Source organism: Nematolebias whitei, chromosome 2 (genome assembly GCF_014905685.2).
Source record: "Nematolebias whitei isolate Nwh7 chromosome 2, NemWhi1, whole genome shotgun sequence".
Taxonomy (NCBI): domain Eukaryota; kingdom Metazoa; phylum Chordata; class Actinopteri; order Cyprinodontiformes; family Rivulidae; genus Nematolebias; species Nematolebias whitei.
In genome coordinates, this window is record NC_056499.1 from 41,098,354 (window position 1) to 41,116,777 (window position 18,424).

The 18,424-nt window shown below is 38.3% G+C and overlaps 1 protein-coding gene across 1 annotated transcript in view; it reads right to left on the bottom strand.

The window, feature by feature from the left end:
- Positions 1–18,424, bottom strand: part of luzp2 (leucine zipper protein 2) — a 273,258-nt gene that overhangs the window by 33,585 nt on the left and 221,249 nt on the right. Inside the window, exons 7-9 of the mRNA XM_037691960.1 lie at positions 15,404–15,466; positions 8,343–8,417; positions 7,451–7,615 (exon numbers count right to left, since the gene is read on the bottom strand). Coding sequence (XP_037547888.1) covers positions 7,451–7,615; positions 8,343–8,417; positions 15,404–15,466 — 303 coding nt within the window. The remainder of the gene's footprint in view (positions 1–7,450; positions 7,616–8,342; positions 8,418–15,403; positions 15,467–18,424) is intronic.

Consider the following 18,424-nt stretch of genomic DNA (forward strand, 5'->3'; position numbering starts at 1 on the left):
ATATATATATATATATATAAGTAAAACCCTTATTTTTTTTTATTTGGCTTGAGCACTGACAGGAGGGTGATAGCACAACTACACACTACCTTCTGTATAATGGGGTCAACATTTCATGCTGCAACCACCAACCAGAATGTAAATGTAGACAGAGAGCAGCAATTATAGTTTATTGTTATGTATGATGGCACAGCGGAGGGACAGTTGTAGCACGTGTGATTATGGCAGATTTGGTGTGATTAAAGGTATAGAGGCGATAATAAGCTTTTCTGAGTCATGTTCAGCTCGGAAATAACGGGGCGCACGGTGAACTCCAACAACGCTGAGAGGAGAAAAACCTCATAATGCCAGAAATGCTCACCAGGATCACGGTCAGTGAGGCACAGCAGTGCTCTGATCAGCTTCATGTTTTCACAACTGCAGCAGCTGCTTTTCAGAAATCACAAGTAACCCAGTGTCTGATTGGGGTTAACATGGCTGCTTGGTGACATTTCAGAGCCTTGTCTCAACAACAACAACAAAAAAATCATGTATATTCCACTGCACTGAGTTGAATTGTCCTGATCACTGTACTTTATGAGACTTGACATTCCATACTGGTCCTTGAATGTCAGAGGTTGACTAAGAAAACAAAAAAAGCTAATATATGCGGCAAAATCCTATGTTTACCTCCGATCCCCACGGCAGTCACCTTGCTTTACCTTTAAATGGGATTAAATCCTGAGCTCTCAGCTGATATGCTGTGACCTTGACTTTAAAATGCCCCCCAGCACAAAGAATGTGACACAGAGTGATTTCATAGAGCACAAACACATCAAATTCTTCTCATGCTCTGAACTACTGTAATTGTGTTTTACGTTGGAAAATATGACTGCAGAGATGAGCATATTTATTTGACTTCTGCTTGATTTAGGCTTAATATTATTGGATAGCCTCTGGAAGAATGTACATACAAATCATATTCAGTAGTAAATATTTTCTTGGCCATTTTTTTAGAGTCATGTCTGAAGTATTAGACTGACAAATAGCCCCACACAAAGGAGGCAACAATCAGCTAACAGTTTTCAATCAACATCACAGCCTGCATCTTGCTTGAATGGGCAGTAAGGTGAATATTTTAGCACAGTTATTTGCAATAACTTGGTCTGGATGGGGGGGTTGACTGAAAGTGAACTAAAAGGAAAGTAGTGGGAAACGAATGATGGTGTTGATAAAAAAGATAGGAGAAAAAAAACAAAAAAAAAACAGTATCCAGTAGGGGCTGAACAGACTAGTCGACGAGTCGATTCTAGGACATCTTACGAGTTTTTTTAATTTTGCGTCGACTAGTCACAGTCGGTGATTGTGTCATGTGATCAGCTCTGGGCCACTCGCTACAAAACGGATTCTTCCAAGCAGATGGAAGGCGAGGAGGAGGCCAGATCTCACCAAGCAGGTAGAAACTCATCAACAGTGTGGAAGTATTTCACTAAACATGACTCTTCCAGTTCAACTGCCCATTGTGGATCCCACCACCACCCTCCCTGCTGTTTATATTTTTAAGTTTGTTTAAACCACTTAATAAAATTAAAATAAAAGCAGGGGGGGCATACCACCACGGGCGGTGGAGAATCCACCACCGCCGCGGTTGTTTATTTTATTTTGTGGATTAAATAAAATAAAACTAACTTTTGCAGCTTAATAATAATTTTGGTTTTCCTGTGACTTATTTGCAGTATGATAAATTGTAGGAGCATAAAAGTATGCTCCAGATGTTTTGTTGTTCTTTTTTTGTGTGTGTGTATAAATAACAAATGACGTTATTTTGTGAATAAGGTCTCGAGTTCCTCTGACATCACATCGACTAGTCGACGTCGATTCAACTTTCATCATGTTGAAGTCGACTTTAAAAATGATGTAGTCGTGCAACCCCTAGTATCCATGTGAGAAAGCAGATAGGAAAACGTTCACTCAGAATTTAAGAGGTAAACAACAGATTCCTTTTCTTTCATTTTTTCAGGACAAAGGGTTCTCCACAGTCAATAATTAAGCACATTAGCACATACACATGTAATAAAGAGGCTGCAGCCCATTAGCTCTGTACTGTTTTACTGAACTACTGCTTTGCATGGTTGCTTTCTGACACGGCCATGTGTTGTACCTAAATGAGAAAGAATAATTGATAAATTGTTTTAATTATGTATTCTTCCTGCAGTGTTAAGTCAAGTTGTATTTTGTGAAACAGGCCAATTGGACATGCTGATTTTGACATAAAAGGGTTGTAAAATAATCATATCTGTTCAGCATGTTGCTTCATCTACTCTGAATTAAGCTGCTGCAGAAAAGAAAATGTTCCAGCAGTATAAATAGCACTGAATACTTCAAGAAAATAAACTGTGTTACAAAAAGTTGCTTTGGGTTTATTCAAATGATGTGGCCAGTATATTTTTGTGGTTTAAACTTTAATAAAAGTAATACATACATAAAGTGTATAGTTCTGATATGAAATTATGTTGATAAACAAGCTATTGCTTCTATATTAGACACAAGAGGCCAAATGAATTAATCTTGTGCCATGGTTTACAAGTAAAACTAGATGTATGCACAAAAACAGTTTTGTTTTTTTCATCTGGTTTATAGAATAGAATAGACCTTTATTGTTGTTGCACCTAAATACAATGAAATGTGGGTTTGTTTCCATGAGCAAAAGTAAAAACTGTTTTATTTTTCTTCTTGTGGCTGCTCCCTTCTTCAGAGGGCGACACAGCGAACAGTTGCGCACAAAGACTTGGCAATTGTTTTTAAGCCGGATGCCCTTCCTGATGCAACCACACACCACTGAGCTACCACAGCCCTCTGTGTGGAGCAGAGAGCTGCTATCTAGGGTGTCTGGGGGAGCAGATGGTGGGGGTTAAGGGCCTAATATCCTCAAGGGCACAGAGTGTGCAAATTAGGGTGGAGGAAGGTGTGGGTGTTTCACCTATCCCACCCACATTTTGATGTTATTGGTATGGGGAGTCGAACCTCTGTGCCACCACTCCCCATATAAAAACAGCATATCTTAAAAAAAAAATATATATATATATATATATATATATGTGTGTGTGTATGTGTATGTACTGTATATATATATATATATACAGCTGTATGTGTGTGTGTGTGTTTGTGTGTATAGATAGATATATCTATATAGATATAATTTTAGATTATTATAGTCATATATACTAAATAGATTTCCATTATCATCTAATACTTACAAATACAAATCAGATTACCCCCCCCCCCACACACACACACACACATACACACACACACACTTTTCTTTATGTAAAAATCTCAAAAAGTGCCAGATATAATAAAAGTAAAAAATAAATGAATAAATAAAAATCAAGAATCTCAAAAACTACAAACATTCACTATTCAAATCTCTCAGCAAAGACAGGCATGGGTGTTCTGCTTGTTTCAGATTAGAAAACTCTGCACATCACTGTGAAACATGATTCTGTTAGAGAACAAGGAGAAGAACATTGTTCATATTAAATGATGTTGGATAATAGATCAAAGTGTAAACCTATCAAAAGATTATTGTTTTCAAAACTATCTGTATCACAATGTTCAGCTTCTTTCAAGCTGCAGAATGGTACATTGTTACACTCATACTGTAATCAAATAAAGCAGAATTAATAATAATGGAATTGGCTGTGAAGCAACATGTTAGGAACCAACCCCCCGCAAAAAATCTGAATAAAAATTATCTTTAGTTTGTATACAATTACACAGATTATGGCTTCAATGTAACAGCTACACTGATATTGCCTGAAGACCTATTTAAATGTCTCATACAAGCAATAAATGTTTGATTTTACTGTCCAACACTGGGGGATAAAGATGGTATTGAATAAAATAAATGGTTGTTGCAAATTGTAGATGGTTTTCTAAATTATTGTTCACGTCTTCTGTTGTGGAGTTCCTCTGTTTGGATCTGCTCATACTCTGCAGTGAAAACACACCTGCTGCACGTAGCTCCAGTGTTATTGTAAATCTGTGAGTACGGTTTACTCAACTGAGGGTGACAGATGTCCCCGACGTCTCTTTTTATTTTTTCCACACCTGACCCTTATTGGGCTCCTTAGTTAGCTATAAATGGGTGGTGACATTTCCCTAATAAATCATTTGGTTATGAAAAGATTGTTTGTGTCACAACTAAATAGACCTCTTCAGCTGTCTTCCAGATTTAAAAGAATAGCGAAAAACAAGTGTAGTTACCACTACAAAGAAGCTCAGCTGTAAATTAAAAATGAGCATGCATTTTAATTGGAGATCATTGTGCTGGACAAAAAAAAAAAAAAAAAAATACAAGTGTAAAAAATGTATCAAAGATCAGCTTTGAACTTTCAAAAATGGGAATTTCTCATAGGTAAAAGAGTCAAAGCACACATCGGCAACCAGGCTGCAAGAAGAGTAGCCTGGCAACCTCAGCTTCACCTGCAACACATAATCATTTAGCCATTATATTGAGCCAAACAGCCTTGAATGAGAATGATCCTGAGCAAGACACAGCTGCAGAGATGGAGCATGGTGGGTGATTTCTTAAACAACCTAACATGGTGTCTGAGCCAAATGTTATTTTTAGCCAGAAAAGCTGAAGGATATCTGTCGTCCTAATACAGCCTAAATCACAGAATTTAATCTTACCAGAGAATTGGTCTTATTCTCATTTATTCCACTTTACTATATTAGATGGAACTTGATTCACAAATGTGAGTGCATTATTGAAAAAGGATCATCATTGCAATATAAGAACATCTTTATTATCGCAAATGATTGCTGGGACTGCACTAAAGTTGAGACCGTCATATTTCAGGGCCCTTATATTCATGTTCTACGTGCTAATAATATATCTGGTCAATCCAACAGACCCTTACTGGTCTTGATGCCCACACCTGGTATAGATGAAAATGATGGCACAAGATAAAGTGAGTGAGGAAAATGTGGGTTTATTGCAATCAGTATTTTCATTTCCATAAACAAAAACAATATTATTGTTTATAGATGTGTATGTGTATAGATGGTTTGAGAGAGGAGTAAAGGAGGCCATCTTTGTGAAAAGGAAACCGTCCATCATTAAACAGGGGTGGAGGCCTCCACGTTCAACTGTCCCCCTCTTACAATGCTGTGATTGCTAGTATCACTCAGCCCTCTGTGAACAGTAAACAGCCATCAGTGTGCTAATGATCCTTTGTTAGGCTGATGGTCCTTCTTGAGCATGTGATCAGCTGGTTTTGGTTGTCAGCAGCAAAACTGGCTGATCCACTCTGAGAAGGTGCTATTTAAGAGACTGAGCTGAATACAGCACCTCAGACTGAGGAAGTCTCTTGGATGAGAGACGAAACGTTTCTACTTTTTTTTGCTTTGTTTTGTTTTTTGTTTTTTTGAATGTCCAGAGGACCAGATTGAACTTTCTTGGATTTTTCTACCTGGATTATTGAGCATGCCTCAGGAGATTATTGTACATTGCAGATATTTCCGATTATTACGCAGCATGCACATATTACAACTATCAGCACTGTGGGTGTGTTTTACAACTTCCCGATATAGGCAGACTAAATATGAGCTTATCAAAATGTTGTAGTCTAAATTAAAATAGCAAAAGTATAAAAGTGTTTTGTGTTGTCATCGTTGTGTGTTTCTATATGATGATGAAATTTGTGCTCTGAATTTAACGCATTACATGTGAGATATGCTCGGGTGGAGCAGCATGCAGCTATGTAAGTATTCAAGGAGCAGTTAAGGAATAGGTTTCTTGCTGAAGGACACCATGTAGGCATGGCAGGGAATCAAACGTGCAACTTTCACATTGACTGCCTTACCACTGCACCACAGCCTCCCCAAACTAATGAAATAATAAGGACTAAAAAAGTATAAACTGAAAACTAGTTTAAATAAATAAATAAATAAATAAAGTCTTGATTGACCTTTCAGGACATTAGGAACCAGGTGTTATTCTGTTACTAATGAAATGGTCAATCAGATTTGTAATATCAACAACAATTACAATTCTATACAATTACAATACAAGTCGTTCTTTTTGAAAAAGCAAGAAGCTCTGTTGTTTAAAGTGAGGATGAATTATATCTTTTTTCCTGCCAATATCAAATGTATCAGTTTTGTTAAACACATTTTGACCAAATAGAAACGTAGGTGCGAATTCTTTTCTATAGTAAAATTCAGACAGGACAGTATTTTTGTGATATTTCAATTATTAAATGTATCAATCTTCTTTTTTTTCTATGTGACAGTTTGAAATAAACTGAGGACTTCATCCGTTTTTAACAAGTTGGGCCGATGCTCTCCCAGCTTCAGCACTGAAATTAACCACTACGGGGCCAATTTTGACTCTACCATTTCTAGTGTTCCCTTCGTTGTTCAATGACGATGGCGTCCTTTTAAATATTTTACATTCCTTGAAACTGGAAATTTTCAAGACTTACGCTGGTGAAGATTCTCAGTCATCCAGGACATGATGAATTCAAAAAGCGTTCAATACAAAAACAACTGGACAAATAAAGTCCAGTTGTTTTTGTATTGAACGCTTTTTGATTCAAGACTTACAAACACAAGACAGACTGCCAATTTCACGAGCTCTGATTGTGTTGCTTTGCTAAGGGCTTTACATGTAGGGCTGCAAAATATTACAAAAACTTGCAAAGTGCAATATTATTGGTTGGACGTTGCAATGATAATATGAATTACAATGAACCAATATTTTCATCACTCCTCATTTTCTTTGTGACATCACTGTCATTTAAACCAACGGTGTGCATCAAGACCAGTGAAGGTCCAATGGATTAAACAAATAATGTATTAGCATGCAGAACATGAACGCATGGCACTTGAAATATCATGGCTCGTGAGTTATTGTAGTGCAAGCAGTTCTTTGCAATATTGACATCGTGCACACTGACATTGCTATAACACTTTTTCAATACATTGTGCAGCCATACCTGCAAGGGGTAGGAATCAACACAGTGAGGCATCAAAATAGACCAATAATGTGTCACTTTGATTATGGAAAACAAAACTGCTCATTGTAAAATGTCAACCTGCTGCATTAAGATTAGGTGCAGATTTGACCTCATGCCTAAGTATTATATGGTGCTGAGAAAAAGAGAACAGGTTAAAACAGCTTAAAGACAGCTTTGTAGAAGTTCCAATTCCCTCCTCAGGTGTAAAATAGTTTAAAAAGCAACAAATACATCAAATGCAAAAACCTGACTGAGTGCATGCTGACGTCTTACAGGAAAACATTCTGTTCAAGGACAGCAGGACCTCATCTACAGAAGCAATATGCTAAACGGCGAAAATCTCCTTACCGTCTCAGGAGCTATGAAAAGGTGAGACTTTAACAACACCCAGGCCACTTTTGGGGAAAACATTAAATCAGACAGAAAGGTGTGGAAAAGTGAATTACCTTTGCGTGTGGCTGCTGAAAGGTGACTCTGGAGCTGTTGATGAGCGATGAGTATCTGAACAAGTGGGTGGGGGAGGTGGGGAATCGGTGGCTGCTGGGCTGGTTGTGAAGGACAGCTGAAAAGCAGATGTGAACTGTGTCCTTCAGCGCCTTCAGCTGAGACTCCTGTCCCCAGAAAAGATTACACACAGATGGTTTCAGAATCCCTCCATCTCTCCCTCTATCCACATGAAAAATGTACTTAAGCAATAAAGCCAGACTAGGTCATACTTTGGAGTGACTGCAAAACCCCTAGAAGGCATTGTTAGGAAAGACATGAAACCAGACTCACCAGTAATAAAAAAACGAAGATGACCAGAAATAATCACCTTCTTGTGATCAATAGTAACAGACAGAATTATTAGTGTCATTATTTTCCAACAGCCCCCGATGTCAATACTCTTGAGACGATCACTGAAATTACCTGTTTCCTCATCAATTTTTCCCTTCCTTGGGATGTTAACTCATCTAACTGACTGATGCAAACACTGTCACAATCTGCATCTACAGTACGAAGAATGTATGTCACAAATTAAAGCTGGATGTTTTCTACTGAAGGAGCTGAAGCTGGAGTTGGTGAAAACACACCCTTATTAATGGGGAAAAATGCAACAATAACGGTGTTTTACTGATGTGTAAATTTTTAACACCTCTGCTCAAACTCTTCTCTCCCAAACAGCTGTTTATTCTGCCACACATGATTTATCTGCTCATAAACTATAAAATGGTGCTTCTCGGCTTCCAGAAGGCAGGGTTTAAACAAATCAGCATGGCAAGTTTAAACACACTGTGCAAGTACCAAAATACTGGAGACTTGTAACACACAACGAGAAAAAAAAAATCATTTAGTCACCTTATCGAGTGCCGTCTTCTCCAATTCCTCCTTGGCTACAGTTAGCTTGTGCTCCAAGTCCAGAAGCTGTTGTCCCTAAAAATAAAATAAAAATATTTTTAATTAATCTTACTATCATCTTTCAAAACAAACTATTGCCTCAGCCTAAGCTCATGTGTCCAACACAATCTACAAAATAATGTACTACACAGGAAGCTGAAAAGCTATGACATCTTAAATGGGGAGTGGTGGCGCAAGAGGTTAGAAGATGGGTCTGGGATTGAAAAGTTGCAGGTTCAACTCCTGGTACCGTCAACATCAAAATGTGGGTGGAAAAGGTGGAACACCCACACCTGCCTCCACCCTCATTCGCCCCACTCTGGGCCCCTGAGCAAGGCTCTTAACCCCACCATCTGCTCCCTAAACAGGTCTCTCTAGAAAATGAGTTATCGTGGCTCAATGAGACTACCTGGATAAATAAAGGGTATATATATATATATATATATAGATCTAGAAAAATAATGTCTGAGAGACCATGACATTTTATGTCATAAGCTCTCAGACATTAATTTCTCAGATCATACTGTAAGTTGGTTCTCTAAATATCTATCAGATCGGCGGCAATGTGTTCAACACAATGGTACTTCTTCCAGTTATTTAACTGTCAACAATGGTGTACCACAAGGCTCAGGCTTAGGACCCACTCTCTTTACAATCTACAATAAGTAATGTAAGTCAGAGCAATCCTGATGCAGCCTTACATTTCTATGCCAAATAGACAGTTGTTTACCGTCGAGTTAAATCAGTTGCTAAGGTTTTTCAGTTTTTACAGTCTGCATTCGACATTGTCCATTCAGGCTTGTTCCATCTCAGACTGGTGCTAAATGCTGACAAAACCAAAGGGAGGCTGTTTTCAAACAAGAAGGCGGTACCAGCAGTCTTTCCTTCAATCTGATCTACGAATGGTGTTACTATTGAGCTTGCTGATTCTTATAAATCCTTGGGAATCTTTGTCGATTTTTAAACCTCATGCCAAAAACTTGATAGAGAAATTGAAAGTAATTTTTTTTTTTGTTTTGTTTTTTTGTCAGAAATAGATCTTGTTTAACTCTAAATATTGGAAACACCTTGTTACTGTGACTTTCCTTCCCTCCATTGACTAGTGTGACATTATTTACATGAACGCTCCTACAAGCACCCTGCAGTTGTTGGACGCTGCCTAACATGGAGCACTAAGATTCATAGGCTGTAACTACCATACTCATCATTGCACCCTGTGTTCACTGGTTAACTGGTCATCATTAACGTCACGCAGACTTTTGCACTGGTACATTTTCATCTTTAAATTGCTCGTTGGTCTGTTACCTTCGTACATCTCCTCTTACATGTCACTTTGTCAGTGCAGCTACAGCGTGCGCTCTCAGGACATCATTACCTGCAACGTCCCCTAAGTGCGGATTTAATTAATCAAAAGGGCCTTCTCCTACTCTGATCCTGTAACCTGGAACACCTTGAAAAAACATCTTAAGCTCTCGACTTTGACCTCTCTAAGGGATTTTAAACAACCGTTAAGTTCAATGCAAAAACCCAATATAGACATGTTCCTATTTTTTGTATTTTACCCTTTTTCATATTGCACTTGTTTCTATTTAATTTTATATCACTATTTCTATTTACTTTTCATTTTATATGCTTTTATTGACTGTTTATTGTTGTGTGAACCACATCTGTGTTCTTTGTTTAAAACAGGTCTCTCTTTAAAATGAGTACTCGTGCCTAAATGAGACTACCTGTATACATAAAGGTTGAATGAAAATTGCTTCTATACTATTGCTGCATTAAGTGCAGTTCTCCTTTGTAAAACTCACGTTATTACAGCAGCAAACAAAGACCTGGTGCTGCTTAAATCACATGCAGTTCAAGCCTGAAGCACCCAGATAAGTCACTATGATATTTACGTTTAAACAAACAGACATAATCCTGATAATTACGAGCTTGACTTCTACCTTTAAGTGTTCAGTGATGCCTTTGGTCTTTTTCATGTATTTCAGAAGGTCTAAATAACTAGATAAGCAAGTTTCTTTAAAACCTAAAGACTAAAAGATAACATCTGCCCTTTCCACAGAGGGAAGTAAAATCTCAACACTTCTGAGAACAGACACGATGAAAAACTAACCCCTCCCTTAATGATCATTATTTCTCAAGTGTAGTCCCTGAACTGAAGGGCAAACACAGAAGGGCCGTTTTTGGTAGATGAGCTAATATATCTTCATCAATGAGGATCAACATAACTCCCTCCGAGGAGTCTTTTCTTATTGATAAACTCATCAGCAAGGAAGGAGGAAAAATACTCATTTTGAGATCATTTGCATGCAGTATGTGTTTAACTGTCCTTGTAGTGGACGTTCAACCATGAACTTTTATCGAGCGTCATTTACTGGTCTTTCAACAAGATAAACTGCACAGGTTCACATTCTGAAGAATTCAAGGTCAGGCGACACAACACACACCGAACACAATCCGTGCAAACTGTGGGGGACGTTGTGATGATGACCCTCGTTGATTTCCCCCCTACACTTTTTTATTGTTTTGTTTTGATTAACTTTTTGTGAGTGAATTTTATAGAGTTCAGTTTTGACGTATTTGGAACATGTGGTGGTGGTGGTGGGGGGTGTGGGGGGGTCTCGGCTCAGAGTCAGAGGCATATGGGGAGTGGTAACGCTAAGGTTAGACAAGATGGGCCTGTGATTGAAAAGTCGCAGGTTCAACTCCCAGTACCGTCAACATCGTAATGTGGGAGGAAAAGGTGAAACACCCACACCAGCCTCCACCCTCATTTGCACCACTCTGGGCCATTGAGCAAGGCCCTTAACCCCCACTATCGGCTCCCAAAAACAGGTCTCTCTTGAAAACGAGTCCTCATGACTCAGTGAGACTACCTGTATAAATAAAGGGTAAATGAAAATTTAAAAAAAGCACCTTCCAATCAGAGGGTCGGTTGTCCAATCCCCAGCTTCTGTGGTCTATAGTGCACCCTGCTCCTCAGTGCCCACGGATAAGCTTATTGGTGAATGAGTGAAAATATACAAGTGTTATAGTAGTGGGCTAACTATAAAACAGAATGCACTATATGAAAGGGAACCTAGAGGTGCAATGGACTTTTTATTTGGCACGTTCATCTTCTTAGAAATTTTTTTTTGGCATCTATTTTTATTTTATTTATTTTATACACATGCATTACTTCCTTCTGAGATAGTTGAAATTATTGCTATTATCATTGCTGTTGTTAGTATGGACAGTAACAATAATAAACTATAACATAGGCATTTGTTTCAGCTTGACTTAATGAAAGTAGATTAGGACACTTGGCATCCTTTGTTACAGTTAGCGAGACAACGAAAATACATGAATCACGTTTTTAGAAGCAGTTCTTTAAAAGTTGGCACAACGTTTTTTATAACAACAAATTAAATTTCACCTATATGTAGTATATTTTAAACACAAGGGAAAAAAAGGTTACAAAGTAGTAATAAATAAATTAACAAACTGAATGTGTTGATTTAGATATTTTAGGTACTGAAATATGTTATCAGTCTCACAGTTAACTCAGATCGGATCAGTTCAGATAACATTAATCAGAACACTGCTCACATTTTGCTGAGCTGTGCAACAAAGTACATGTTTATGCTCGAGGTCAAAAAGAAATTCTGCACATTTACCTCCACTGCTGAGTTTACTAAGGAGTAGATCTTTTGAATAATCATTTTTCCCCAGGCACACAGAAAGAAAATGCTGCCCACAGCTAGTTTGTTTTCTGAAGGATGTGAACACGCTCTTTGTGTATGTGCTGCAGAGCCATTACTTCTCTTACACAGCGCGTCATCAGCAGAGAGTCCTTTAAGGACCGAGCGTGCTCGGACACTGACCCAGAAACGCTGACTTTCAGGGTTAGTGCCTCCAAGTCCAATACTTCATATTTCTGTGCTGAAGCCATTTGAAAGGTATGGGGTCAGTGGGGCGCTGGGCACTTGGCTAAACGAGACATGCAACTACATCCAGCCGTCATTTTCCCTTATCCTCTTTTTTTCCATTATTTTTTTTTCAATACTTGAGAAACTGCTCTAGGGGTAAATTTAAAAGTGGACTGATGGGACGGAGAAGATATAAAAGCCTGAAAACAACTCTTTTTACAAAAATACTTGCATAGGGAAATGCAGCAAAGACTCTTTTAACATTTTAATGTTCTTCCATTTAGTTGTGTTTAGCTCTAGGATGGATGCTTAATTTAAATTCTGAGTTAGTTCTCCTTTTTTTTTTGTAAAAAGGGAAAACTTATAGTCTGAAAATAAAATCTGATAAAGTTGTTTTTTCTCCAGAATACTGCACATCCTGATTTAGATTTTTTTTTTTTAATTTATTTATATTCACACTTTGGTTATTTTTGAACTCATGCAGTAACATATAGGAAAAAATGTATGAAGGCAACAGATCAAGAAGTGATTTAAATATAAAAATGTACCAGTGAGAGTGTCTGTATGAAGTTAATGATGACCAGTTAACCAGTGAATACAGGGTGCAATGATGGGTACGATAGTTGTAGCCATTTATGAATCTTATCGCACCGTGATAGACAGGATCCAACATCTGCATGGAGCTTGTAGGAGCGTTCATGTAAATAATGTCACTGTAATCAATGAAGGGAAGGAAAGTCACAGTTACAAGGCGTTTCCTAGCATTCAGAGTAAGACAGGATCTATTTCTGATAAAGAAACCCAGTTTAATTTTCAATCTCTTTACTAGGTTTTCCACATGGATCTTAAAAGAGAGATGTGAATCGACCAAGCTACACAAATATTTATAGGAATCGACAAACTCAATAGGGACACCATTTGAGGATAACATCAGAGGAAGAGCTGCTGGGACTGACTTCCTGTTTGAAAAAAAGTATCCCTTTGGTTTATCAGCATTTAGGACAAGTTTGAGATGGAGCAAGTTTATCTGAATGATGTCAAAGGTGGATTACAAAAGCTGGAAAACCTTAGCAACTGTTTTAGCTTGACAATAAACAACTGGATCATCAGCATAGAAATGTAAGGATGCATCAGGGATGATCTGACCTATATTACGTACGGTATGTAGATTGTAAAGAGGGTGATTCCTAAGACTGAGCCTTGTGGTACACCATTGTTAACTGTTGAATAACTGGAGGAAATACCATTATGTTGAACACATTGCCTCTGATCTGAAAGATAGTTAAAGAACCAACCAATGGTGTGTTCTGAGAAACCAATTTCTGAGAGCTTATGACACAAGATGTCCACAGTGTCAAAAACTTTCGACATATCTGAGAAAAGTGCAGCACAATAATCCTTAGCTGTACTTTTGCCCCACTCTGGGCCCTTGAGCAAGGCCCTTAAACCCCAACCCATGGACACCCTAGTTGGCAGCTTCCTGCTCCACACAGAGGGCTGTGGTAGCTCAGTGGTCTGTGGTTGCATCAGGAAGGGCATCCAGCATAACAAAAATAAAAAAATCCAAGTCTTTGTTTGAGATAGTTTGCTGTGGCAACCCCTGAAGAAGGGAGCAGCCGAAAAAAGAAGAAAGAAGAAGGTTATTTCTCCCTCAAGGCCACAGCTATTGTTTCTAAGAATTAATGACTCCTTATTTAAAGCAAAAGGTTTTGCAGATTTTTATTTTATCCTGCTTTATCTGGCCTGTGATAAGGATGCTTCCATGTTCTGTGATATTGAGCTGAAAAATGCCCTTTGATAAGGTACAACAGCTGTCATAACCAATCCAGCCCCCCTACTGGTCAAGAAGCCCTGACTGACATCCCCCCTGTGTTGCTGATGACATTTAGGTGTCTTGAGTTACTCTTTCCTGCTTTATGCTCCCTCTTCCCCTGCTGGGTGTTTGATCACAGCACATGTGAAATACAGACGAGTTTTCAGAAACTGCAAGTGGAATCGAGGTCAGAGGATTTGTGATTCATTTCCCTCTGACCTTTTTACTTAGAAAACTTGATATTAGTTACTGCATCAGTCAAGGATGACTGTTTGTACACACACTCACACACACACAACCCCAAATTAGTCTCATTCTTCTGTGGCTACAAATCACCTAAGACCTCATTGTAAAGGTGCACATAAATTTTTTGGGGTTGACATTGAGCTATAAAATTGTTTCATGTGACCGACTGATGCAATTTCGAGACAAGGATTTATGAGAGGCGACATCAAGCAAACAAGTCAATACATTTATCATTCATAGACTAAAAACGGAGTAAAGAAAAGGACATTCAGGGACAATAAATTCAGCAGACGAGGTAAAACATAAAACAATGCATGCGGTTTGAGTCCTTTTTTAAAGATTTTTTTTTTATCTGCCACAAATTCAGAAATGATACCCTTAAATCTTCAAAATGTACATTTATGAAACCACATTACAAGGCATTGTTGTAGGCATGCAGCCTGACATTTTAACAGTGCAAACAAGGCCTGAAAGGTCAGCACTTGTACCAGTGAATGCCAATAAATATTACGTGCTCACTCATATCCAGGAGCATTTAGTCCTTGCAATGCAGAAGGCAGTGGAGTATGTGCAGATGGCCTGTGGTTTTTTATTTACCGCCGGTTATGTTGTGCTTGCAGAGGGAGTATGTGAACAAGAGACACATTTCTGATGCCCTGTAAGTGCCACCCACAGAAATGTACGTAGCATTACACAGTGTCATAAGTAATTTGTGTCTTGAAGAGTCCCTCAAAGGATCTAGCAAATAATTCTGTATCAAGTTTATCCACTGCTGTCCACATTATTCATCCACAAACTTCTCTTGATAGAAAAGGATGGGCTGCATCCCGCACAGGAGGAAAATCATGGGGCAAGACATGGCAATTCATGGTTTAACAATGTTCAATTGACTTTTGTAGGCTGCTGTCTTGCTGGAGGCGACTTCGTAATTGCAGGCTGAATTAATTGGAACACCCTCTGTGATGGAATCCTCCTTTCAAGGTGGCCAGGAGTAGCTGCTTACCACTGCTCTTAAGACACAATAAAGCCACCCACCTTCTGTTTGTGCTTACCTTAAAAATTAAATCCTTTTTCCCGTACCGCAGTTCTTTCAGTTGAGCCTGGATTTTTTTGGACTGCAAGAGAAAGATAAGGAAATAAGTGTTAGCTTATTCAAATAGCAAAATTGGTTTTAGATCGTGTAGCGGGATTCTGCCAGCTGCAGCTGGAGACTCCTTTGTGAGTGTTCCCTGCGCCAAGCTCGGGCTTAAAGGAAGGCCCTACTGAGAGGAAGAAAATATCACATCTACCCTTCACTGAACTGCATAGTCCACACAATGATGCAGTCTTGCACTGGCTTCTTACCCACTGTCTAAGCTTGAATTCTCACTCCCACCACACGCATGCAGGTTGTCAGACTGCTACTAGCTCTGGACCATCGATGGTTATCGGCACGCACACACAGAGAACAGTTCTCTGCCAGCTAGTGACCAGCACTGATGATTCTGCTGCTCTACATCGGCCGGCACGTCCAACCCTGAGGTTGCCTCCTTGATAGCTTGATACACAGCTATTCACAAAGCTGCTAATGATGTGAGCATAAACACTGAGAGCCTCCATATGGATGCCAGCAATGTCTCAGCGGGTCTTGTTGATTTATAACTGGAAGACATTTGTGGAGTTCTTGACTTCATGCACTGTAAAACCTTACAGAAGAGGAGTAACATAATATGTGCCTTGGCTCAACAAAACCCCAGAGAAGCTGAAACTAAAATTAAACAATTATAAAATTAAAATGAAAAGAATTTAGAAGTATGTTTTATTCTCTATACAGTACATCAAAAAGTGCATAGTGTGCAATGCAGTATGTTTTTTTTTTACGACTGTCTGTCTGTCTGTCTGTCTGTCTGTCTGTCTCTATCTATCTATCTATCTATCTATCTATCTATCTATCTATCTATCTATATATCTATCTATCTATCTATTTTTGTTTTTATCTGGATTTTAAAAGGGTTCCCAGAGCTTATCATGGGAAATATGCTTAAATAAACAAAGTACAAAATTTCAAAAATATCCATACACAAAGAGCAAACAGTATTTAATTTTTAATGTTTAAGAGTTCTTCATTGTCATCAAATAAAATGTAAAATAATTTTCTTTTAACTGGAGCCTTTCACTTAATAGAACAGCCTATGCCCCAAGGGGAGCCATGTTTGAGTGTTCATCTTTTAAACTAAAGATCTGATATTAAGCTTCTTGATTTTTAAAAAATAATCCTACATTCAGAATTAATCAAACCATCACTTCCAGTTTAAAAAAACAATTGTAGCGTTTTTTTTTTTCTTTTTTCAGATGAGCCACTTCCTGAATGGATGGGTTATTCAAACTGCTAAACAAAACAAAACAAAAACAAACAAACAAACAAACAAAAAACACTCAAAACTAAACTACACTTTAATTTAAGACTTAACAATATACAATGAGTGTATTTTACAAGCTTGCTGCACTTCAGTATCTCGCCCAAACTTTTTCAGAGTTGAAATGTATCATTGTGAGGCATCATCTTTGTGAGAAGGATGACAGATCTGTAGTATTTCAGCATCATGGTCCAAGGACAGACACGAGCCAAACACACGATGAGTTTACCAAAACAGCTTTGAGTAATATTTTACTTTAGGTTGTCTTTTGCAATGTATTTACTCTTCTCTGGTCACTGTCGGATTAACTCAAGGTCACTGGTTTTTGTGTATCTTAGGTTTGAAAAGTGCTCAGTGAATCTGGGGACAGGACAACAAACAATAAACATGAGACACGGTTTGTATGTTAAAGACATATCAGTTGTGTTAGCAAACATTCAAGTGAGAATCCGACTGGAATCCTTTTGTTCTGCCACTGTGCACAGCTGTACCATTCTTGTATCACTCTTCAAACCTGGTAATAAAATGTCTTCTGATGTCTGATGTGTATTTATCTTTGTAATAAATGAACAGGAATAAAGAACCGTAGGGACTTCCTCTTACCAGAATGCTACAGTGATGTAAGTTCTTAATATTCTTTACAAACTCGAGGCACTTCAGTGTCTCCATGTCAGGCGGGGCACAGCTACCCCCTAATAAAGTGAGCTTCTTCCATCCAGATGTGCTCTTTTCTAAAAAAAAAAAAAAACTATTTTGGGGAAGGCTTGTTTGTTTTTCTTTAAACACTGACTGAAAAAAGATCAAGTTTTATATAGAAGAAAAAAATATATATATATCTAAAGCGCAATCTCCCAGAATCTTTGTAGCTTGTCAGCATGTATTTTAGTAAACTCCAGCAGGGCTCTTTTATGCTCCTCTTTCAAAACGGGGGTCTTGCTGGGTCTTCTTCCTTGGAGCCCACTTTTGTTCAGACAGCACTGACAATGTTGCTCCTTGATCTCAGAGTTCTGCTCATGTCTTGTTTAGAAATTGTGCTTACGTGTTGCTTTTGCCGTAAACTATCCTCTTGTTTGATCTGGGGTCAGCTTTTCTCTTGTCTAAGCAGGTTGCCAACGATATTTATTTGACATATACCGGTATACAACTCCTATATGTTTTTTTCAGGGTCACTTACTGGGTTAGGGTGCTGAGGAGGATGCCTGGTGCTCAAAAAGAAAAAGAGTAAAAGCAACATCCACGTTTTTGAAAGGATGTGGGTGTTTCCAGTAGAATATTAAGAATACCTTAATAAGGTTAACTGGTTTGTTCCACTTTGGAGTAAGCTGTTGTGGGAATGTTCAGTTTTGTGTTGTGTGTTTCCTTGACTGATGAAGCCTTCTGGATGGAAGGTGAAACATTTCAGCACAAAAAAAAGAAGCTGTCCAGATGACCTGACTGAAAATTGATGGATATTAAGAATACCAGTAAATTAAGGACTGCCATCGTTGTTCCCTGTCGTGGAATGAAAAGGGGGAATTGGAAATATGTCCATCTGTCCATGCATGTTGTGAGCGTGATAATTTGAGTTATGTGTAAAATGAGGTACCAACTTCCATTATGGTGTGTGTGTGCACATCTAGACGAAAGAAAGATTCCTTTAGAAAAATTGGGTTGCCACACCAAAACCCAAGATGACCA